At 40.7% G+C, this 25415-nt stretch overlaps 1 protein-coding gene and 1 long non-coding RNA gene across 2 annotated transcripts in view; both read right to left on the reverse strand.

The window, feature by feature from the left end:
* The window catches only part of HS6ST3 (heparan sulfate 6-O-sulfotransferase 3), a 264356-nt gene extending 250879 nt beyond the window's left edge, over positions 1–13477 (reverse strand). Inside the window, exon 1 of the mRNA XM_015851553.2 lies at positions 12632–13477. Within this exon, the coding sequence (XP_015707039.1) occupies positions 12632–13170 (539 nt within the window). The 5' untranslated portion in view covers positions 13171–13477. The remainder of the gene's footprint in view (positions 1–12631) is intronic.
* A 2147-nt stretch (positions 13478–15624) lies between these two features.
* LOC116652752 lies at positions 15625–24352 on the reverse strand. Its single transcript, XR_004305914.1, has 3 exons — positions 24184–24352; positions 22778–22863; positions 15625–16461 (listed from the first exon to the last, which is right to left on the reverse strand). It is a non-coding gene; the product is annotated as an uncharacterized LOC116652752 (long non-coding RNA).
* Between the last annotated feature and the right edge of the window lie 1063 nt (positions 24353–25415).

The following is a 25415-nucleotide window of genomic DNA, read 5'->3' on the forward strand; positions in this document are numbered from 1 at the left end:
TATCTGGTTGTGGTAAGCAGTGCCTTTAAGTACCATCTGGTTCACATCAAGAAAATATAAAACACGCACCTTGTTCCATAATTGCCTCCACCAACTTTTGAAGAAAGACCCAGAACTTCTCTGAAGCTCAAAAGATGAATACAAATGCAAGTGGTAAAACTGTAACTTCATGAGATTTCCAGATTACTGAAGGAGAGATATCTATTAGCACTACACATTTCCTAGTAGGCTTCACATTCCAAGAGCGTGATTTATGCTTTCTGAAAGTTTTTCCTCAAACACCTTCCTTAGTTGCGCTGCATTTTTACTATACCCTGCCAGAATTTACGATCCTTCCAACTTTGCTCTTGCAGACAAAATCTGACCATTAAAACATCATGAACAGCTTTGTGTTCTACCTCTCTTGCTACCTGCTGTTTATGCTGCTATGCCAACCTCAATTCGATAAGTGCATGCATTAGTTTCAGGACTCCCATACAGCATCTTCATAGTTCCCGTGACACTCGCAAGGATTTAACTTTTAGAAATTCTTTTCAATTTTTAAGTAGCTTCTATTTTTTTAAAAAACAGAATTTTAAGAGTGCAAAAAGTGTGTTTGTTCTTATAAGAGACAAATATATTTTACAGAACAACTATTTGTCAGCAGTGCTCTGAACCACACACTGCACACGGTGGTCAGAACTACAGAGTAAAAAAACTTCCCTCCCCTTTCAGGTTTGCTGACTAACTGCTCCATGAAATACTCATCAACTGCCTAGCACTTGAGCCTCCACATCAATCACTGCTGCGGCCACAGCCACTACCACCACGCTGAGGGAGCAACACAACTGAGAAGCCAGAAGAGAATGAAAGGACTTCAAGGAGAATGAGCAAATGATAAAGGCAGCTTCTATGCATCTATATACCACACTGCTCTTACGGCTCCAGGTCTTGGAATTAGACATTCATCATTCTTCATAAACTGCTGTTTCTCTTAATTTATAACTCATAACTGCAGAGAAAGGAAGACAGATAGTCAACATGAGTTCAAGAAGCATGAGGCAAAAAAAGAAAAATTCTATTAAAAGATAAAAAGGCATAAACTAACAGCTTAAAAATCAGCTCTCAATTACTTGAAAGCAACACAGATTTAACCTAGACAGAACAAACCACTGCCCAGCCAGAACAGCTGCTGAAAATTCACTTGATAGAGCTCTGCATATTCCAGTGTTCTGATGCAAACACAGATATTACTACTTAGATTTTCTTGCCTTTTGTCTCCATCATGTGACCACATTTCCTTCTGCGTACCCCAGGATTATCTCTTACCCTACTTGCAGATAACTTCTTCACTTCATAGCTTCCTAGTCTTATCAAACTATTACCTTTTTTTCCTAGGATCCAGGGGCATTAGCAGTCTTCCTTCTTCCCCTCTGTGAGAAGGAGAAAGAGCTGGGACCCATCAACCTTCCTTCACCTGCTGGAAAGGCAAACAAAGCTAGTGGCTATGAAGGCTGCAATATACTATAAGGCCAGAAGAGAGGTAATATTCTGAAAAAAGCTCCCCTAGAATCATAGAATTGCTCAGGTTGGAAGAGACCTTAAAGATCATCAAGACCAAATGCAACCTAACCATACTACCCTAACTAAAAACCCTCTGCAAAATCATGTCCCTGAGCACCACATCCAGACAGTTTTTAAACAAATCCAGAGATAGTAGCTCAACCACCTCCCTGGGGAGTCCATTCCAGTCCTTAACAACCCTTTCCATAAAGAAGTTATTCTTTGTAGGACTCACCCTATAGAGCAGGGATTTCAGTACTGCTGACCAACAACTGATAGTAAAGCACAATTCTTCCAATAACTATCAAAGTCAGTCTTAAATACCTTCTTCTCCAAGACATCCTGGAAGTAGAACAAGAAGGCATACACCATAAAAACTACTTTCAATCATTTAATATTCTTCTGCTAAGATAAACTGAATACAAATCTAAGAAACGGCCATATAAACTGAGTAGCAGCTTTAGGAAGCAGATTGAAACAGAGTTAAAGAGAATATGTTTCAGGTAGAGAGAAGAGCAGCAATTCCTCCTTATCAGCTTTTGTGTACTGCTAGGAACAGAGAGAACAATAAAACAAAGAAGTTAGGGCAGATTAAAGTAGTAAATTCAGTTAGCCCTCATACATCTCAGACCAAAGAGCTAAAACTCCCAGAGCCCCACTGAACTTCAACCAGTCAGATAAGCTCAGAGCTGAACAACCCAAGCCTGCAGTTTGCCAAACAAGCAGAATACAGACAAGCACCACTTCAGCCAGCTCAGTGTACACACAAAACAAACTAGTACACTGTGAACAAGAAAAGCACACGAGACAAAAGCAGAAGAGCAAGCAAAATAAGGGGAGAAGCAATGTGTGAGAATGGGTAAAGATAGGCTGACAAGAAGCTAAATCAGAAGTGTAAGACAACCCTGGATAACATAAGAAACAGCAAATCCTTCTCCTGGGGGAGGTGGGAGAAGTACTAAAACAGATAATTACAGAAAAGTTATCCTCTAGTACCCTGTGTGCTTTTGAGCTCTTCTCTTATCTACCCATATACAAGAAAATGAAAAACCTCTAGTCGTAGTGCTAAAATTCAGCTCCTGAAAGTACACACAATTTTATTTAGAATAAAAATTTAACAACAATAATGCGCTTACTATGAATACTTCCTAATTCATTTTATTTACTTAGACTATTTTCTTTGGAAAAATCTCATAATGGACTGAAATACAAGCAATGGAGCATGAAACAAGAATGATAAACATCTACCATTCCAAACAGTCTCCTAATCCAAGCTGCAGTTCTGTGTGGCTGCAGTTAAGCTTCTCAGTCAATCTGTTTGTCAGATGCCGTCCATCAGTTTTACTATTACTCTATACCAATGCCCAGCAGCCGTTTAGATGCTTGCTACTGACCCATATCACAATAGGATTCTTTATCATATTGTCAGGTATCTGACAATTTAATCAAAAGAAAAAGAGATATACAATAATGTGAAATAATCTGCAGGTGTCAGAGGCAGGGCTACAAAACAAGGCAGTGTGCAGATACATGCTCATTGACCTGCCAGCTTTAGAGTGGGGATATAGGTGACAGAGAAAAAAAGCTAAGACCTTGCTGAAAAAAATGTCATGTATTACAGAGGACCAGAACACTTTAAGAAATGCTATGTTCAGTTACTCTATGCACTCTGCAGAAACACAAACAAGAGGAAACCAACCCCTCATAGAATCATAAAATGGCCTGGGTTGAAAAGGACCACAATGCTAATCTAGTTTCAACCCCTCTGCTTTGTGCTGGGTTGCCAAAGACCAGACCAGGCTGCCCAGAGCCACATCCAGCCTGGCCCTGAATGCCTCCAAGGATGGAGCCCCTGAATCATTTAGTTTGGAAAATACCCATAAAAATACCAATCCAACTATCAACAAACTACCACATCTACCACTAAACCACATCCCTACTCTCCTCAACTACACAACTGAGAAGTCAGAAAACAGGCAATTTCAGCTACGCAAAAAGGCAAGTTATTTTCCTCTACAGATGGTCAGACACTACAAGATATTGCTCAGAGACACTGTAGTTTCTCCACAGATTCAAACCCTGTGGACAAGGCCCAAAGAAACCTGCTCCAGTTGTACTTCTGAGCCAGGAATTGGGCTCAGTGGCTGTCAGAGATCCTATCCTACCTACATAATTCTGCAATAAATAAAAGTGACTAGTAGCAGAGAAAAACAATAATTCATGAAGTTACTCTTCTCATTTAAACCTTGTTAAATCAACAACAGAAAAGATACGGCTTGAGCTTGAAAAAGACTCTTCCAACAAGGTTTCAACAGTAAGCAAAGTTCACTCATGTTTGAAGTCTCTTGGAATCTAATGGTCCTAGTCCCATAACTAAAACTGGAGATCTAGTTAATGGATGAAAAAGTTACATGACAACTACACTATGAGGAAGACTGGCCTGCTGCACATCTAGTTTCTCTGGTGTCTTCCAGCCTCAGCCCTTACTTCAGGCTCACAGCTGATTCCTATGCTCCTCTTTACTTCACCTCCTACTCTTAGGAATTCCTCAGCCAACACAATCAGTTGCTATTCCACTCATCCCTAAATCCTCAGCTGTAGTCTGTATGCAAATACACAGAAATGAAGTCAAGAATTGCAAATAGCTACTTTTGAGTGTGAAAATATACAAAGCGAGATATAAGTTTATTTGCCACTTAAAGAAAAGCCAGTGCTAGAATAACAATAGAAATATGTTACTGTGTTATATGAAAAAAAGTACTCTTTCCTACATTACTACCTCTAAAATTCCATTTTACATGCATTTAAGCTTGCCTAAGTTCTAAAAATAGAAGTCTAAGACTCAGCAAGTTCTGTCCATTCATACTGTTACACCAAATATGTAAATGGGAAGTTCATTATAATCCCTGGAATGATTAAGACGATCATAACATTGAAAATTAAACTGTTTGTATATCCTATATTTTAGTGTATGTGTCATAAGTCTACAATTAATACTAATTAATAATAGTAGTAATGAATACATTACTGTCAATTTTAAAAAGCAGCCATTACCCTGGAAATATATAGCAATGTCTACCCAGACATTTTTTCCCCCCCCATAGGAATTCTTGACATGTTCAACTATCAGAACAATGCAATTTGGATAAACTAGCATACATAGGAAGTTAGATACACTGCGAGCCACTTTAACAACTGACTTCAGTGAAGGAAGTAGAGGCTTTTTCTCCTTAATAAGGTACACAACACTCAGAAACAGTGTTGTTTTATTGAGTATTACTTCCACTATTCAGTGGAGTTTGAATAACAGTGTACAACACACAGTCAACATGTGATGCTACACTGTGACAACTACACCTCCCCTCTAGGAGGCTTTTATGATTCATTAGTTCTGGAGGAAATATCCAACCAATTTCTCAAATGATTTAACTCCTACAGGCACTTACTCTGAACTGATCTGCACAAGTTCAGCTTTTACAGCAGAGGAACAGCTCCATACTACCTACTACTATTTCTTAAGTAGGTTACAACTTAAAATATTCTGTTTCTTAAAAGTGGCAATAACTTTGAAGTATATCATATATACCACATACACAGATTTCACATTAGAAGTTCCCACAAAAGTTCCTTCCAATTCAATGAAGTTTGGCTTCTTTCATAAGAGTGACCTTGAGCTCCCCTTGGTTTACATCCCAACTCCCCACTTTACATCTCCAAACCAATATTTTTTAATCCCAGTTGTGATACCATTGAAGATTGTTGCTGAAGTGAATGTAGTATTTTTTCAGCTTCTATAATCATGCAGGTGACCAATTGTCAAACTCTTGACTATATAGCCAAGGACCTGGAAGAAACTACTTCCACACCCAGATGACCAACTAGCAATTTGCATCCTTGCTGAGCTGGTAGTTTATTAGCATTCCATTCAGCTAATGTTTCCAATTCTTTAACTCCTACTGTTAAGATGTTTTCTACAATGCTTGCTTACTTTTCCAGCTGACACTGAACAGGTTTCTTACTTTGTCTTGGATATTCCGGAGGAGTATTTTTGGTTAAGCATGCCTCCCTCCCATCACTCCTGAGTTTCCAGCTTACATATTTACAAGAAGTAACTGGTCTCTGAAGGAAGGTCAGCATCTCCAAGTACCATCCTGAAAAGCACCAAACAGGACCTGAAACTACATGCCACTCTTCCTAGAATTATCACGTTATTTCACAGAATCAGGTAGTAAAGCATCAAGTCAGTTATGAATATCATGATTTGTTTCATCAGTCCTTCATTATGTTTCTTAAATGGTTTCATTCTTGCACAGTGATTTATTCTTAGAAAATAATTATGCTTCATAGCAGAGCAACCACTGCCCTCTGAGACTGAAGACTGTATCAGTGCAAGAACACACTTCATGCCATTTAAACAATCATTACCAAGATCTAAAGCACAGCTCATGCAAGAGACCACTGGTGTTTCAAGAATTATCAACACTGTCATTCTAGAATTTTCAGAAAGATCAACACCTACCTCAGTTTTGTTCAAAACATGTTTCGTTGTTAATCTCCTTTTCCCTTTTATTAGTGGCCATGTCAATCTTCATCATACAGATAGGTCAAGTCAGACCAGCTTCCTTGACAGTATTTAAAAACCAAATGTTGAAAGGACTTTAAGGTACCTTGTAAGGCAACTCAGAACATTAAAACAATCATTTTAGCCTAACACTTAAATCAAAAAATTAGTCTAAGTTTAGGCTGCAAGTACTTCCAGAGAGCAGGCAGCGCGATGAATACTAGATGCTTCAAAGAATACAGGTTCCTTTGCATTCATCAGGTCTTGTGCTGCACAGACAGCAGCAAAGTCTTTGTGCTTGGAGCTCAGTTCACTATCATCACTTCACCAAGCTTCAAGAGGAAATGCTTTCCTGTTACTGACTTTGAAGGCAACATATGAAAACTGCCAGCACACCTGAGGGGGGAAACACTCAATTAAAATGGTTCTCTACCCTTCTCATTTAGCTTTTGTCATCAGTAAAGCTGAGCTGGCACAGATTCCCCCCCCATTCTCCTCCCCTCAAAGCAGTCTCAGAAGAAAAAAAATAATAAATGAAAGTTTAAATTTTATCCTTTATTGTTGCCAATGACCGTGCCTACAGATGTAATCTCTATCAGCAGAATGACAATACACAAACTTTTCCCACTGCACCTCAAAATAACACGTACCCCTAAAACTAAGGAGTTGTTTTAGTATCAGTAATCAAGAGGACTGGAAGTTACTCTAATGCAGGCAGCTAAGTAACAGAAATTTAAAAGCATCTTATTAACACAAGAATTAAACCATCCGCCATCTTAAAACACTGTAAAGCCCTAGAGCAAGGTACTGATGGTTCCACTGTATTTTTGTTTCCTTCCCTAGATTTTAGCCTGCCTATATTATAAGAAGCCAAAAACTCAATCAATTCCTCATCAGATTGGTGCTAACAACTTCCATTAACAGTAGCAGTTAGCAGAAAACATGGAGTTCTCATCATTTTTGTAGCCCCCAAGCACAACAACCTGCTGAGATTTATTGCAGCAGCTTCAGAGATCTCAAGACAAGACTTTGAGTCAAAGATTTTCTAGGGCTGCACCAACCTCAACACTATTCCCATCAATCATTGGCTGGCTTCTCCTAAAGGTGGGATGCAGGGCAGTCATCTCACTGGAGACAAGCACAGTGAGAAATTAAGTTGGATAGAGTTGTTAGGTACCTATACAATAGAAGTAAAAGGAAATGCCCCTAAAAATAGGATAAATAGACAACACTTCCTGTTGTGTCTGTAAAAAAAAACCCTAATGTTCTAGAAGAAAAAGAAGGGGGGCCAGGGGAAGAACTCCCTGAAAAGCAATTCTGAGAAGTTAAATCAAACAAAGCATATTACAATGGAATTGAATTCTATTCAATGCTTGCATCAACAACACAGCTACTGAATACAGAATGCATTTAAATATGCCAATGATGTAAAGCTAAGGACGAATTAAAACTCAGATCAATCCTGCAAATTAAGTGAATTGGCAGAAAAGGAATAAAATCCAGTGGGGATGTGCATAAAGCTCTACAATTAAATGGAAATTATTGGTTGTATAAAAAGACAATGGGAAATGTAAGTAATAGCCTTTGAGAAAAGAAGCAGTGTCTAAATCTCGAGCTGAAAGTCAGTGTCAGACAACTGCAAAATGAGCAAGTGTAACTGTACAACCAGAAAGACAATTTGTAGAAGAAATGAAGTAATCTGTTCTGCTCCACATTCTATTATACACACAGATGAAAAAAATGTACCCCCACTAAAGCATCACATTTCCACCTGGAAAAGCAAAGATTTCCATGTGGAGTACAGCACCCAGGGCTGGGGCCCCCAGTACAGGAGGGGACATGGAGCTCTTGGAGCAGGTCCAGAGGAGGGCCACTAAGATGATCAGAGGGCTGGAGCACCTCTCCTATGAGGAAAGGTTGAGGGAACTGGGGTTGTTCAGACTGGAGAAGAGAAGGCTCTGGGGAGACCTCATTGTGGTCTTCCAGTACTTGAAGGGAGCACATAAAAAGGAGGAGAACAGCTGTTTTCCACCCAAACCATTCTGTGATACCATGATTTCAAGAAAAGAACTGGCACAAATCCAAAGAAGTGAAACAAAACAAATGACCTATAAGAAGTAGAAGATGAGCCAGATTTGGTTATTTTTTCAGAGGAGAAGGCTGAAAGAGAACTCCCAAAGAACCAAAGTACCCACTAGGCTAATGAAGAGAAAGAGATTGATTTTTCTTCTATGTTCTTCAGAAAATCCACATTAAGTGCTGGAGGGAAGACAACACCGCTTTCTAGCAAGAAGGGCAATGAAACCCCTGAAGGAGTTACCAGAGGTTCCTCTGAAGCGACCAACACAAAAAATAAACAAACCAAACACAATAGTGTCAGTAGCAAGATCTCAAAACACTTTTTATCCTTCCTATTCCTTAAACATAGGAAAGGGAGGCAAAAGAAACAAACCTATAAGAGCTCATTGGTTCTAACATTCACTTCAGTAGAAGACACCAAGGCATACTAGAGCATTTCTCTGCTTTTTTTCCAGTTTTAATACTAGCAACATTTACAGCTTTTTATTCTCTTCTCCCCATTACCCTCAGCATAGCCTTAATTTTTAATTAGCACTCTTACGTTTTCGTGATGATGATGGTTACCATGGCTGCAAAGGAAGGAGCCCATCTTATGCTCTTGTTAGAGCCTTGGGAAAAAAAAAAAAAAAAAAAAAAAAAGAAAAGAAAAGAAAAGAAAAAAAAAAAAACACCTCAATATGACTGCAACAGAAGAAAAAGGAATCTTCTGGTTTCTATTTACCTTTCTTAATTCTGTAACTTGTGGGTCCACTGCTGATTTATACTTCCTCCTAGTAACAGAGTTAAACAGACTTTAAGAATTGGAAAGTATAATAGAAGTGAATTAATGAAAATCGATACTTCAGAAGACTTTAAAGTACTGATAATAAAGCTCATGAGGCTTACAGAATTAGACTAATTTCACTGCTTCATGTAAGAAAATTAGACAACAACAGTTCCAATGAAATAGTCTTCCAAGTGTGTGGTTTAAAAATATTACTTCCCCCATTCAATGAAACTCACAATAAATAATAACGTGTAATTATTAATGATATTACAGACGAACAACTGAGAAAGTGTGCCTTGATAAGAAGTCTTAAGGTCTCCCTTTAGTCTACCACACATAAAGCAGAGAGAAGGAGCAACACCTATCACAAATTCAATCCAGTAACCTGAGTGGCGACTATCTTGGACCACTGACTGCAGCCCTGGTTAAGGAATACTCCTCACCAGGTTTTCAACATCTAGACACCCATCACAGCCTTCCATGGTATTACCCTGAGAAGAACTGCCTCTCCTTTCATCATACCTCACACCCTTCAGACCTGTGTTTCTCCACTGTCTAAAGAGGCAGCCTAAAATCATTCACCTTTCTGCACTGCCATAGAGTTACTTTCTATAGAACAGAATAGTTAATTTCTATAGAATAGAATTACTTTCTATTCTAACAGCTGTTTTTGAAAGACAAAGAAAATAACCCACATTATAGACAGTGGATATAACAAAATCCTCTGAAGTATATATGGGAATGGTGTTACTGATGTAGAAACCTCCCTGTGTAAACTATTGCATCCTTGTGAGAGAAGTCACAATGCCTTAATTATGTTAATTATTACTTTAGTTTTCAGTTCAGTGTTGCAAATAATAATTTAATTTACAACTGTACCAACTGCATATTCGTCTCAACATCCAGACAGCAACTTCAGTAAGGTGAAAGATGTACTTCAGTGCTAGAAATTAATAGCTGCGTTCTGCAAACACCTCTGGTTCTTCAGCAGGTCTACCACTTCCAGTCACTCAGCTGCGTTGCTTGCACCTGAGCTCCCCTGGGCTGGCCTTGCCTTTCTACCAGGTGTTCAACCACTGTTTCAGGCCATGACTTAATTTCCCCAACAACTCTGAAGTACCTAGCCTGGACACAAGACACTTTGTATCATCTCATCATTGTATCACAGATGCAACAGTCCACTGGCATCAAAACTAAAAGTTCGTTCTTGGGCTTGAAACAGTTCAAAGTTACTGACCCACAATTTTAGCTTCTGTCTATTGAAGTCCCTTCAACAGCCTGATGAGATTTCTGGCCTAAAATCTCTTTCACAAGCAGTGTTTTTAAGGAAATAATCCAAGGAGTGGTAGTGCTTCACATACTTCATGAAACCCTTAGGGCAACCCTCCATTCTTTCTCTACCCACCACACAGCCTGCATTCCCACAAATTCTAACTATGGTTTTTCTATCAACTCTTCTAAATACCTACATTGAAAGACAGGACTTAATCTAACATAATAGCAAATAGAATACTCAATAACATGTATTCTTGTTTGATGATGCTTTCGTTTGTTTCATCTTGACTTATATTACTATTACCGGCACTGCAAGGAGCAAGTTTCCAAGACACACAGATCTATATAGGTAGTTGAAGTTACATGTATTGAGATCTGAAAGAGTTTATACCTTGCTATGAAGGAAAACTGAAGTTAGAAATGCATCCCCATTACATCAAATATATTACACAAATGATCAAACACATAATATGATTTGTCCCACTGTCCCACACAGAAAATTGTGTCATATTTACCCAAATTAGTCTAAATTTTTTACTACATAGCTGGAACATTGAAGAAAAAATATATATTTGAGGAAATCTAAAATGCCTTCAAAATCTCTATAAGATAGCTTAAAAGGAAAAAACAAAGAAGAATCACTATGCTCTATTTTAGGCTCATGCGATGGTCTCTTGCTTGTTTTAGGCACACAGACACCTTACGCTCAATGTTCAGTTCATACATTAAAAAGCCTTCAATAGTACAGTCCTTCAGCAAAGCATTTTAGGCTCGACTCCAACTTTACCAGCAGCAAAGGCATTCACAGCAGAGTCAAACCATACCTCAGGGTTATCTGATAGCTCATTTTAAAACTCCTTGGAAAAAAATTGAACTCAAGCTACCCAACTATAAAGAGAAAGCTAAGATTAAAAAGCAAAAGGTGCCAGCACAGCATAGAATATACACAGAGCAAGCAATGGAATGATTCAACATTATTTACAGTACTTCCCCCCAGAAAGCTCACCTAGGAGGTCACGCTAACCAAACCATTCCCTAACTAAGGGAACAAGAACAAAAATTAATACTTCTCAGCTGTAGCTCTGTCACCAGTCGTCTTTCTTCAAGCAGAATAATTACTTACAATCCACTAAATAACTCCCATGTTCTCCTTTGTAATTCAACTCAAAGTTATAAATTGTCCTAATGTAATGGGTTTTTTCCTTAATTTTAAAGTATCAAACCTGCTACTTTACCAATTTTACTTCCCACTTGCTACCGTTTTGATTCAAAATAACATTTGGTTATTTACTTATTAATATTCTCCATACGAGAGGAAGAGAGGTTGCCAGGGACAGACTGTGTGCTCTCAGATATTGCTGTGAGCACTGCTCTTTGTCCTCCCTTCCCTGGCTTACACTGCTATTATTCAATATTCCTTGAAGCTGCAGAGTTACCATTAAATTATCTCATACTCCAAGACATTCACTGAGTTTCTCTCCTGCTAGCACATGAAAACACTTTCAAAGTTTTATCCTAAGCTGATTTTTTTATTTTTTTTTTTAATATATAAATTGTATGAACTGTCCTAATTGTACCCTGAAAGTCCAGTCCAAGTCATCAGCAACCAGCATTGTGTTATCCTGACTGGAACATGTGTCTGGCTTTGAGGTGTGAAGGGCCTCGTTTTGGTCATATCAAATAAGCCAGCAGTGGTTGAGCAGTTGAAGATACCTGCTTGATGCACAGGGCCAATGAAAGTGAGCCCTTGTACACTGCTGGACTACATGTGTTTCCACAATACCGCACATAAAATGATATGTCAGCAGTCCCTCTGAAAACATCAAGTCTTCAGACTCAATGGGTGGTAAAATGAAACATAACCTGTAAAGCTGTGCAACTGAAAGTATCATTTCCCTCAAGTATTTTACATATACCGAAGTTACAGTCGCTAACAGATAAAAGTTCAGGAGAATACCACTGTTCCCTCATTACCGCACACGTTCGGGAGCTATCCTACAAGACAGGATCACTCCCATCAACCGGGGAAAACGGCTTAAAGATAAATAAACCAGAACAAAGCTCGCAACCCACTGCATCACCTCGAGCTGTTCTGTGCCCAGAGCAGCTGCCCTTGGACCATTTCTCCGCTTCAAACTCCAAGACTCGTTGCCAGACCCGACAGAATCGCGGGACAGAACACGAAGAGAGGTAGCACACCCGCACGGCGCCTGCCTAAAGTCGGGCACCGCTTCGCTCCGCCGCCTCCCTTCAACGCGGCTGCACACGCCGGGGATTAACAGAAGTTTGAGGAGAAAGGAAAGCCTCGCAGGCGGCAAAGGGGAAGGAGGGCGCCAAGACATAGAAACCCGGCAAGAACGCGAGCCATTCCGAGTTATTCGGAGGCTTTTCCTCCCTCGGGCACTGACCTGAGCGTGCGGTTGCCGGCGCAGCCGCGGCGCTCCATGGCGGCGGGCACGCAGCTGGTGAGCTCGGTCCAGTCGGCGTGCAGCCCGCAGCTCCAGCCGGTGGAGAAGCGGGAGAAGAGCCATGTGTCCTTATCGCCGCCCGGGCGGTGGCAGGCGCACTTCTTCTGCCCGGCGCGGCAGTCGCAGGGCTGCTCCAGCTGGATGTTGCGCACCAGGTGGCGGCCGAAGGTGGTGCCGCCCGTCTTCTGGATGTGCAGGAAGACGATCACGTCGTCGCCCTTCATGTCGAAGTCCACCCTCCGGCACAGCTCCCCCAGCGCGAACGGGAACTTGGGCTCCAGCCGCGGCACTGCGGCCGCCGCCTCTTCCTCGTCCCGCTCCGCCGGGTGCCCCTCGCGGCGTGCGGCGGGGACCGATGCGGGCGGGCGGCGGGGGCAGGCGGCTCCAGGGCAAGCGGGCGACACGTACTGATAGACGATGAGCAGGAAGAGCAGAGCCAGCAGCGGCGGCAGCAGCCACCTGTTGAAGCGCTCGTCCATGGCGACGCGCGGGGCACGGCGTGGGTTTAAGCGCTGCCGGGCGCTGGCGGGGCGGCCGTCCCGCCCGGCTCCCTCGCGGCGGCCGGTGGCATGGCCCCCGCGGGGTCGCTCGGCTCAGCGTGGCCCTCCCGACGCGGCCATCCCCGCGTCCCGGCCGATAGAAGCCGAGGCACCGCGAGCCACCTCCGCGCTGCAGAACGACGGCAGCCCGCAACTCCGCTCCGCTGACAACTCTACGGCCCGAACGCACCGCTCAGCCTCCCGAACCGACCGCAGACCAATCGAAGCGAGGGGCCGCCGGAGTAGCCAATGGGCGGGCCTAGCACGCCGAGTGAACCGCCAATGAGAGCTCGCGGTGAGGAAATAAGGAGGAGGTGGGAGCCGCTCCTCTCTCCTCTCCAGGTATAAGACTCAGACCAATAGCGCGTGAGGGGGCGGAGGGACCGGCCAATGAAACAGTGAGGGCGGGGAGGAAGGCAGCCAATCAGAGGCTTCGACAGGTGAGCGGGGTGTCCGTCCCGGCCCGCACGGTGAGTCCCGTCTTGGCAGTGGAAATGGTTTTAAGTTAAAAGAGGGGAGATTTAGGTTGGATGTTAGGGGGAAGTTCTTCACTAGGAGAGTGGTTAGGCCCTGGAACAGGCTGCCCAGGGAGGTTGTGGATGCCCCGTCCTTGGAGGTGTTCAAGGCCAGGTTGGACGGGGCCCTGGGCAACCTGATCTAGTAAAGGTGTAAGTTTGGTGGCCCTGCCAGGCAGGGGGGTTGGAACTACATGATCCTTGAGGTCCCTTCCAACCCGGGTCATTCTGTGATTCTGTAAAGTGCTTCATGTCAGAGCTGATTGCTCTGAAGGTATTTAATCACGGCATGGCTTTATTTACCGAGGGATTCATTAGATATCTGGCAGCGCTAGAATAACTTTCCTGCTCCGCCATCCCCCATCGCCTTGACCCCAACCACATGAATGAGCTGCACACACACTGCCAGGATCCCGCTGCACTGTTAGGGTTTAGGCTGAGAGTGGGCAGACCTTGGTCTTGCCAAGACATTAAGACAGATGCACTTGTGTCTCAAATGAAATGTCATGGGCTGTCTGGTGAATGTTCCCCTTGCACAGCCTCAGCCTCCTAAGTGAGGACATAAGCGCATTGCCTCCTCCTTTACTAGCTGATATGGAGCCTCTGCCACAGACAGCTGCGTATTTATAAATGTAAGATATGGAAGCACTTTGTTCTCACTTTTAGCCTATTCATTACCTAACAAATAAATGTCAAAACAGAGAAACAACATTAAATATAGCCTTGCTTCTGTAACAGATAGCTCTGGCATGGCTTGTGTTGGTAAATCTGCATTTGGAATAAAAGCACTGCTGAAGTATTTAGACTGAATTATCTCTCACGGTGCTTTCAGTGAGGTACAGAAATGCTACTGCAATTTAAGATATTCTCATTAAGTATCAGATTGTTCACACAGTACCTTCATCTCCCTGAAAAGGAGATCAAAGGTAAATCTGCTAAACAGAGAAACTGTGAAGCACAGTTACATTTAACATTTATTCAGACTTGGATAAGACAGGTCCTGATTGGTGAAGATTGTCTCTCTATATATATTATCGGACAGAAAGGACGTACAGGAGAAGTAGGAGTATTTATAATTAGGCTTAGATGAAAAAAATTTGACTTTTAAAAACCTGTCACATTTCTGAAACTGGCAAAAAAGAAGTACACATGAATGAATGTGCTTATGCATCTCTCCCAGACAGCCTTTTGCTTATGAATTTTAATATTCCTAATGATGTTTTGCAGACCGCGTTTTACGTAGCTGTGCAGCTCAGAGTACATCCAGCCCCCACTCAGTCACACCGTAAGGAATACTGACAGGCTAGGTTAGGCTGCGGTTGGACTTGATGATCTTCAAGGTCTTTTCCAACCTGGGTAATTCTATGATCTATGACAGCTCTACTGAAGGCAATCCCAGTTAGAGAAGCAGCCAGGGTCTCCAAGAGGTACCCACATGGCGTTATCCCTATGAAGAGAATGCGGTGTTTCTATTTGATACCATTTTATGTTCTCATTTAGAGAGGTGTGTCACAGTGCAAGGGCCTGTGGGATTAAACTTTAATAAAATTTAGGTTCTGTAGAAGTCAATGGCTATCGCTTGCCAGCTTCAATAAAGCAAGGATTAAAGCAAGGATAAGAGTTATTTTGAACTTAGTTTTGTTTCCATTGATTTAATAGGAAAATGACTAGATTCAAAACAAAGCTCTAAGGACTGCAAATACTGTTCAATCCCAACATTTTTCCCTTTAAAATATATCTCATCTGTAAGTCTCCAATAAGAGCTTAAGAATCATAGAATCATAGAATTACCCAGGTAAAGACCTTGAAAATCATCAAGTCCAACCGCAGCCTAACCATAGTACCCTAACTCTTAACAACCCTACACTAAATAATATGACTGAGTACCACATCCAAACGGCTCTTAAACACAACCAGGGATGGCGACTCAATTTTTTAAGGAAAATCCATTCTTAGTTGCAGTCTAGTTTTGAGGTACTGTTACAAAATGAATGAAGTTTCCACACATTTCTAACAATTACAAGATTGAGGTTTCTCTTATTTTTTACACAACATTTCTTCAAGACACAATATTCGCAGAGTATAGCTCAGAGTTCACCAGCTGTTCAAAGAAAATAATTAATGAGATAAATAAGTACAGCGAGATCTATTCCTCATTGTAATTCCAGGTGGAGTATATCCCCCTGTTAAAAACAGCATGCAAAGCTCTGTCGTTCCTGCTAGAGAAGTACTGATGTGAGAATACAAGCACAGTGTTTTACTAAATTCCAACACAAAACGTTCCTTCTGGTTGGCACTTCACAGGTAACACACAACAGGTTTTTTTCTGAGTTGCTAAAAACAAAACCTGGCACTCTTACCATTTATTTTAGAAGTCAATATTACATTGGCCAGCCAGAATCAATGGGCATCTAAAGCAGTATCTGTGCCGACACCGAGGTTTGTACAAAATGCATGAGTAAGCAAATGATATTATGAAACAAAGGTGCAAAAGTATGATTTCATCCAGAAATTACCTGTCAGAAAAGTTTAAAATCTATTAGATCCGTTAATGGAAAATTGAAGCGACACTTCCATCACAATGGTTTCTTTAAATTATTTATCACCACTTGACCTGAGCTGTTTCAACACTTGTAGACAGTTGAGGTTTCCCATACACCATTTTTTTTCTCTGCGTAGCAAGTCCCGGGTGTCTCCCTTGTCACATGGATGCAAACTGTAAAACCACAATAGCTAAATTAATAGATTTATGCTAACTCAGGTCATCTCTTTGGGATTAATTTGTAGCAAGGTTCATAGCATAAACCTCCCTTATTTTTTGCCAGATTAAATTTTATTACATGCACTTATCAAGCCTTCTATTTCAATAGCACATTGAGTGCTTTATTCTTTCTTTATTCTTCCTTTTAAAGTAATCTATACCTTACACTGTCACCAGTCCACCGTCCTGTAATTCATTATGATGCTTTCATTTTCAATTCTCATGCTTGCCATTATTTTTTTCTGTAGACAATAACTTTCTTGAACTTACACCCCCCCTTTTATTACCTTTAGTCAGAATACTGTCATCTCAGAGGCAGTGTTTTCAATCGAGGAGAGATGATAATGCATAAATGTGGGTCAAATTATATTCTTCAGTCACCAAGGCTGTTTTCATACACTGTCCTGGGACTGATAGTATCCGTTCACAATGGGTTTCATATCTACACTACACTACTGTTTCATAGTCTTAAATGTTTCATATCACATTCTCACAGTCTCACAGTCTCAGTATCACAGTCTGGTGCGGGTTGGAAGGGACCTTAGGGATCATCAAGTCCAACCCCCGGGATTCGAGCCTCCTGTGTAGCAGAGCGTCACTTCTACCACTTGCGCCACAGGGGGGATTCAAACCCAGGCCTCCGGTGTTGCAAGCGGCATTGCTACTTCCAGTACATAAGAAATCACATCTACAAGTCATACGTTACACACTGCTACTTGCTGACAGTTCCACATGTAAGACACTGACCTAGGAAAACTGGGACAGTCAGCATTTTATTCATTTCTTTTTTTGTTTGACTCAGCTAAATTGTCCATGGGACTTTTGTTTTTTTATGTTGAGTAACAATTGTTGTGAAGATAGTTTCTCCTCCAAAAAAGGACACAGGTGGACCTTTTTCTACCCAGAAGACTTGGTCATCTTTTGCTCTTGCAAAAGATACACAGTGGGCATCTGTACCAGCAAATGAAAAAGCACTATGATGGATGAGCACTATCAAAGTAAAGTAAACAATAATAAAATGCTCTGACATGTTTTGGCATGTGTCAAGCACTCTGGGAGTCAAACCATTCCAGAAGACATTTCCAATCGCTGAGAGCATCAGTGCAGGTCAGGTCGTGGCACGACATATGGCTTCAGTATCTAAGAAAGATTCTGAGAATGTTTAATGTAGACTAGACCACCAGACCATTTACATTTCATAACTTAAGGAAGGAAAAACTATTTTCTCTCTTGCCATTTGCACTGCGACATAACCAAGTGTTACAATTTTCAAGTTGAATTCCAGTATGTTTGCTAGCAAAGAAAATCTCTTTGTAGCCAATGCAAGGGGCTTACTGGCTTTCACTGCCTAGAGAACATGGTGGCTGCCAGGAACAAGCAATGGCGAGCCTTGCTAGTGTCCAGCTGCAAACAAAATTGTAGCAAGAATGATGTGAGGTGTAATCCCTGACTGCAAATTAGCCAAATACCAGCCTCTGGCTGATGCTGCTGTTCAAGAAGATATGCACAGCTTCACAATGTGCCAGGTGAGAGTCAGCGAGTGGAAAGTTGCTTGAGTAAGTGTGAGATCAAATGACAAGGAGCAAACACTGGTCCTGCAGCAAAGGGGGCAGGCAGAGTATGAAATGCAGGGTGTTTTGTTTTGGGGTTTGGTTTTTGTAATCCTCAGAAAACTAAACATAGGGTCATTTGTATATGCTTGTTCTGCAACTGAAATGTGTCACACAAAGACATCATTTATCATGTCACACACAGCAATCGGCTCTTGTTGCAGGCAGAGAAAAATCTAGGCCTGCTGACACACTCCTGGCAGTCTCTAGCCCTTTGAATGCTGCAGTACTTATGATGCAGACTCTAGGGTAAGGAGCTTCTTTTGTTGACTTATTAGAGACCAAAGGCATATCAAGGAATCTTAGAATCATAGAATTGTTTGAGTTGGAAGGGACAATTAAAGGTCATCTAGTCTGAATTCCCTGCAATGAACAGGGACACCTACAGCTAGATCAGGTTGCTCAGAGCCCGGTCCAGCCTGACCTTGGACATCTCCAGGAACAGGGCTTCCACCACATCTCTGGGCAATCCATTCCAAAGCTTCACTACCCTTATTGTAGAAAAAGTGTAATGTATTTATTTGATAATCTGTACACATCCACTTACACTTGTCCAGGTTCTGGTACAAGTAGAAGCGCTACAGACCTACTCAGTGTCAATCATGTCAATATGATATAGTGGATATCTCCACTAAATTTGCACTTGGTCTTTTGTTTGTCCCATTAAAGAGCAACCTAACAGGACCCAAGACATTCCCTTGTTTAAAGACTGTGTTGCCCATGCCAATGTTCAAGTCCCCAGATTTCAATATCATCCCAAGAACTGATTCTGATACAGGAAAATCAAGGCAGAGAGAGACTGGAAATCCCTTCTGCCTAACAAAAACTAACAAATATCCCTATCGGTATTCCTTCCAGGACCCCACATTTTCTAACAGAACATAGGAGCTGCAAGACTGTGTAACACTGCCACCTGGTGACATGCATTGTAGCAATATTTTCTTCCTCCTATCACGGCACAAAGAAACTTTTGCTTTCTTTCAGGTAATCTTAATTTGCCCATCCCCATCAAATAGAATCTATCCCACCATCACTTTAGCTGGAGCACTTCTGATTGTGTCTAGAAGTCAAACTACCAAAGTCTGCAAAGTTTTTTTAGGGCATACCTTGTCTTTTCCTTCAGGACTGACTTCTATATGTATATGGATAATTGAGGTCTAACTTGATCCAAAACCCCATCTCAGCTTTGTATGAGGTTTAAAATTGTAGTGTCTCTTGAGAAATTAATCTGAAGTAATATTAAAATTGATCCACATGACATAACCATTATTTTTGTCCATCTTTTAGCCTTTGGGATGTAATTTTAAAGACCAACCAATCAAGTATAAACAACAAAAAAAGCACTAATAGCAACAACAGAAAGTCTTCCAGGAAGGCTCCCTTCCCAAGATGAAAAAAAAAAAAAAAAGTGATTTCTGTACTATTTGATCTCAGACTCTTTCATCTCTTTCATCTGATCTTTGTGAGATATAGATGGAAAATGGAGAGAAGTGTAGATCGGGATCAACGTTCAGCACCTCTATCTGGCTTTCACAGCTGTCTGCAAGCCTGAACCTTTCTTTTATAACTGACCTCCAACACTTCACTGAAAATCATAGCAAATTCTGAACTGTTATCACTTTCTGGGTTGCCACTTCTTACTGGACCTTACCTGGATTCATTTCAACAGGCTGACCTGGATACTTTGAAGTTTGAATTCATGGACCAAACATTGTTTATGTGCTGCTGTGTATTTAGACCAATTCATTCCTTTCTGAGAAAGACTCTAACTCTTCCTTGGGATTCTTTATTTTTTATTTTTTTTTAATTTTTTAATTTTTTTTACTCTTTCTTATTTACCTCTAGTTTTATAAGAAGCAGAGTTAATAGCACCACTTTGGTCCAGATGGAATACTGCTTCATTGCTTCATTGTTTTCTCTTCAGTATTTCCTTTTCAATTGATTTTCTCACTCAACCATACAATTCTGCAAGCCCTACACACTTGGCGGAGGCATTATTTCAACAGTGCTGGTCATCATGAAGATGTATTTAGAATAGTTTCCAATAAGGAAGCAATGTTTACACATATCTCTTAGAATTCTTTTTTATTTTCCCTTGAGAAACTTCTTAATGTTCTATCGGAAAAACACATTCATAGAAGGATGGTACAGTCTCCATAACGAATAAGTACTTTCTCTATAATTTCATTTTTCTTCTTGGATCATTTTAATAACTTAAAGGCATGTGATCAGTGATTCTTCCATTATACAAAGATTTAATGTCATTCCGTGTGTGTTTTCAAAAAACCTATGAATGGAAATATGTACTTCTCTAGTTTGTCCTACCCAGGTAGCTAAAATAATGCTCCCATTACTAGTTATAAGTTCAGTTGGACTCCCAGTAATTTCGAGAGGGACTCAAGTTTCATTATGAAGAGATTTAAGTTACCTCGCAGCTGTGGTTGCAGTAGAATTTCCCATTATCTCAAATATGACCAACCTAGAAAACTTATCGTTGGAAAGGGGAATAGAACAAGGTGGAATGGTCTTAATGAGACAGAGGAGGTTTAGGTTAGATATTAGGAGGAAGTTTTTCACACAGAGGGTGGTTACACAGTGGAACAGGTTGCCCAAGGAGGCTGTGGATGCCCCATCCCTGGAGGCATTCAAGGCCAGGCTGGGTGTGGCTCTGGGCAGCCTGGTCTGGTGGTTGGTGACCCTGCACATAGCAGGGGGGTTGAAACTAGAAGGGCATTGTGGTCCTTTTCAACCCAGGCCATTCTATGATTCTGTGATTTTAGAAAAGTTATTTGTATTCTAAGTGGCACTCGGTATGAAGCCCTGATCTGAGACATCTGCTTCCGGTATTAATTTACTGCATTTTATGCAGTAATTTTATGGATTAAGTATGCTGGGAAGCGTAGTAAACAGAATAACTGGGAACCTTAACCTACAATAGCAAACTGTGGCAAGAAATGTAAATATAGGAATTGTTCCTCTAGTACTTAATAAAAGGGAAGATCTGTTGGCCTTGGAGTCTGTCTGAGACAGACCAAAGTCTCAGGAAAACTACTAGAGGGAAGAAAAATTGTTCACCACAGTCAGGTTAGAGATGAAAACTGTAAATTCAGAAAGATAGTTGACATGAAGACTGTTCAAGTGTTATTTGAGATTTAAAATGGCAAAAAAGTCAAGGGAATAATTCTCGGGCTGTCAGAACAGGAGATCAAAATACAGGTTAGACAAAGCAGCTAGTGCAGACCAGGAGTCTGTGGGCACCTGAGATGTTTCAGTAAAGAGATGCATGTACATACAAACTACTAACACTGTACATCATTTTCTGGCAAAAGGAAAAGGCAGAATATGAATTATGTTGGTAGGAGTGGACAGAAGTAGCATACAGCAGTATAATCATATTGCAGGCTGCAGATTCCTAATGGCGAGTGAAATATCAGAATCTGATCTATTGAACTGTTACTGGTAGTAATAGCCCATGACTGTGTGCAAGCATAACTGAGGGCTAGCAGACAATGCAACACTGTGAACTGATGCTTATAACATAAAGATATACGTGCCATTTTATTTAAATAGAGATGTATTTAAAATAATTATCATCTCTTCCCCCAGTTGATAAGAAATAGAAGTATTAAAGTTATCCAGAAATTTCAGAATTGCATTCTTTTAAGGAAGTTTCCGAGACCCGCAGTTTTATAGTAAAAACCTAGGGAAGATGGGAGCTTACACTTTCTTTGGAAGAAATTTTAGGATATCTTCTTTGGAAAGGTTTGTTGGGACTGCCAGTACTAGCAACTCCTTTTTAGTCCCTTAGTAGACCTACAGTATATCTATTATTTAACAGTAATTCTTTCAGGATGTGTACATATATCAGCCTATTATAATAAACTGTTTGTAAGAACTGTCAGAGATAGTTATCAGTATTATGGAATTAACAGCAGATTAGCAAATGTAAATGACCAGTACAGGCAGCACGTTTGATTTAACTTCAGTTACTCTTGGAAGTTATGATCAAGTAAATTGGAAATCAGAAAGAATCACAGAATCACAGAAGTGTAGGGGTTGGAAGGGACCTCTAGAGATCATCGAGTCCAACCCCCCTGCCAAAGCAGGTTCACTACACCACGTCACACAGGTAGGCGTCCAGGCGGGTCTTGAATATCTCCAGAGAAGGAGACTCCACCACCTCCCTGGGCAGCCTGTTCCAGTGCTCCGTCACCCCCCTCATCTTAAGTAATTCCAGTATGGAACCCAGCTTTATTACAAACTCAGGGATAAATATAATTTTTGTTAGCTTTCAATGAGTTATTACTCAAATGTTTACCATATATATCTGTTTGTAACCTCAGAAATTAGCCAAGTATCTATCCATATACATTATTTTATTTTAGTGTGCCCTGGTGGCGCAGTGGTAGGAATGCCGCTTTGCAACACCGGGGCCCGGGTTTGAATCCCCCTGTGGCGCAAGTGGTAGAAGTGCCGCTCTGCTACACAGAGGCTCAAATCCCGGGGGATGGACTCGATGTTCTCTAAGGTCCCTTCCAACCCGCACGAGACTATGATACTATGATACTGTGATACTGTGATACTATGATGATATTGAGAAGGGTTGTACATGAAGACAGCATGCATCCAACGTTGATCTTGTTGTCTTATTTTTCACTCACCTTGAGTACAGATAAGGTATAAAAAGCCTGCAGAACTCATGCCTCCGGTTCATGTCTGCAATAAGCTTACATGTCTGGGAATCCTCCTGCAAAGAGAAAGATACAAGAGAAGCAGAGGCTAGCACATTAGAGGTTAAGTAATTTGTATTTTGTTAATAACACTTCATTTTTGCCCTCAAAGTTTATCTACATTAAAACATTCTAAATGTAGTGTGTTTCCGTAAGTCTAATTACATGCGGTATGTGAAAACACATTTGATAATCACATTGCTAATTACATGTAATCACTTCAATACGCAGGTGCAAAGCTCTAGAAATCTACATATTTGAATCTCTTCGTGCATAACCATAAAGCACAGCTTTGCAGTTGGGTTTCTTGGCCAGTTATTTCACTGGGACTGTGCTTGTTTGGATTTCAGAGTGGTCAGGCACTGGAACGGGGAGGTGGTGGAGTCACCAAACCCGCAGGTGCGCAAGCAATGCTTAGATGTTGTACTGAGGGATGTGGCTTAGTGGGAAATATTGGTGGCAGGTGGATGGTTGGACTGGGTGATCTTGGAGGTCTTTTCCAACCTTGGCGATTCTATGATTGAATATACAGGTCATGCTCCAAAGAAACCAACTAATGACTCTGCCATATTTTGTGAACTTCAAGTATGTATTTTCTAATGTATTGATGGGTATGTAATACTAACGTCAGAGATGTGGGAATCAATTATTTTTCTTCTGGAGTTTTAATTCTCAAGATGTTCATTTAATACATATTTGACTGGAATGTCATATATACATGCACGCAAATGTGTCTTTTTCAGTTTGGATTAAACTTAAAGGACCTTCTTAATGGTTTAATAATAGAAGGTAATAAGAGACTTAAGCAATAAATCCATTTTCATTATATGTGTAATAGCTTGTGGCTGCACTTTTTGCTTCTCTTTCATTTATGTGTAACTGTTAGTTTTTACATTGATTTTTCAAGCTGTCTTGACAATGGACTGTAATTAGCTCTGTGTATAAATCATAAAAATTGAAAATTTTATATGCTCATATAAATTGAAGTGGACATAAAATATTAATTTACATTATTGAAAAGTAATACTTCTGTGTTCCCTCTAAATATATTCAGTATAAGTTATTGAAAGGAATGGGTTTAAATGACTTATCCAAAAGCATTCTTCTTCAGATTTGGGAAGTGAGCTGAAATGAGCCCTGACAGACCAGAAGCTCACATATGAATTCGCTACTGTTACCAAAATAATAGAGAGAGGGAGAGGAATGCTGCAAAATCTGAAGAGCAGCATTGGAATTTGTTCCACTCGTAGCAAATCCACTGTATTTCACACAAGAAAGCAGCATGGCTTGTTCTATTTTGCTTTAGTTACACAAAGCTTTTATTAAATTATACTTACATTAGTCACAGACGAACGTAGGTTGGAACAGCATGCTGGAGGTCATCTTGTTCTACTTGTGCATAAAGCAGGATCAACTTTCAAGGTACCTCAGGCAGAACAGTGTGTTGCCCCTTCAGGAGTTACAGAGCTGCTTGAAAGCCACGGTATCACTGCAGAGGTTACCTCTCTGGTAGCATGGCAAAAGCAATTTGGTTGAGGACTCACAGGCTAATCATAGAATATCGCAAGCTGGAAGGGATCTACAAGGTTTACTGAGCCCAACCCTGGCCCCACAGAGGGCCATTCAAAATGAAATGCTATGCCTGACCACACTGCCCAAATACTTTGTGAACTCCAGCATCTCAGTGCCACAACCACTGCCCTGGGGAGCATGTTCCAGTGCCCAAGCATTGCACGTACAAAGTGAAGCCTGTATTACCTAAACATATTGTATCTATCACTTTTTAAAATACAGCTCTGGTTTTCCAACTTAGCTTATGTTTTTTAATGTACTTTCTTCAAGCGAGGATTTAGTGCTCAGGTTGCTGGGCTGACTCTAAAGGAAGTATCACTGTAATACTTCATTGGAAAGGCATACGATCCTTAGTTCTTCAACCTCACACACAGCAGCACCTTTTAATTCATAGGTAATACAAGTGTAATTCTTTCATTTCAGGCAATACTATATTTGTTTCAGTAAATGCACCTGCAGCATCACACTAAAGAAAGACTTTTTGGCTGCTGCTGTTTTTCCTATGCGTTCAGAATTATCCTGAGTCATTTCTCTTGTAAGTATCAAATAATGATATAAAACCAAACCAAACCTCATCTTAGTACTTTTTACATAAACATCTTTTACCTGCTGAAGTCATAATCTCCCACGCTTATGTCTGTGGTAAACTACATTTGAAACACGAGCGTGTGGCTATTATTTAAGTCACTACCTGAATCAGTACATTTAAAGCTAATTTTTGTATTACTGGTGCATCACTTGCTTATCTTTATTTCAGACCACATAATATCATTTAAGAATTGCTAGGCTGGAGACTGTAAACATGAGAGAAAGCATTACTTTTTCAGAGTATTCTCAGTAGGAAGCAGGATTATTTAAATAAATTGAAAATCCACATAGCAAGTATCCATATAGAATCATAGAATCATAGAATTACCCAGGTTGGAAAAGACCTTGAAGATCATCAAGTCCAATCACAGCTAGCCAGAACCCTAACTCTAAAAACCTTATACTAAAT

The sequence above is a fragment of the Coturnix japonica genome, chromosome 1 (assembly GCF_001577835.2).
Source record: "Coturnix japonica isolate 7356 chromosome 1, Coturnix japonica 2.1, whole genome shotgun sequence".
In the NCBI taxonomy this organism is placed as follows: domain Eukaryota; kingdom Metazoa; phylum Chordata; class Aves; order Galliformes; family Phasianidae; genus Coturnix; species Coturnix japonica.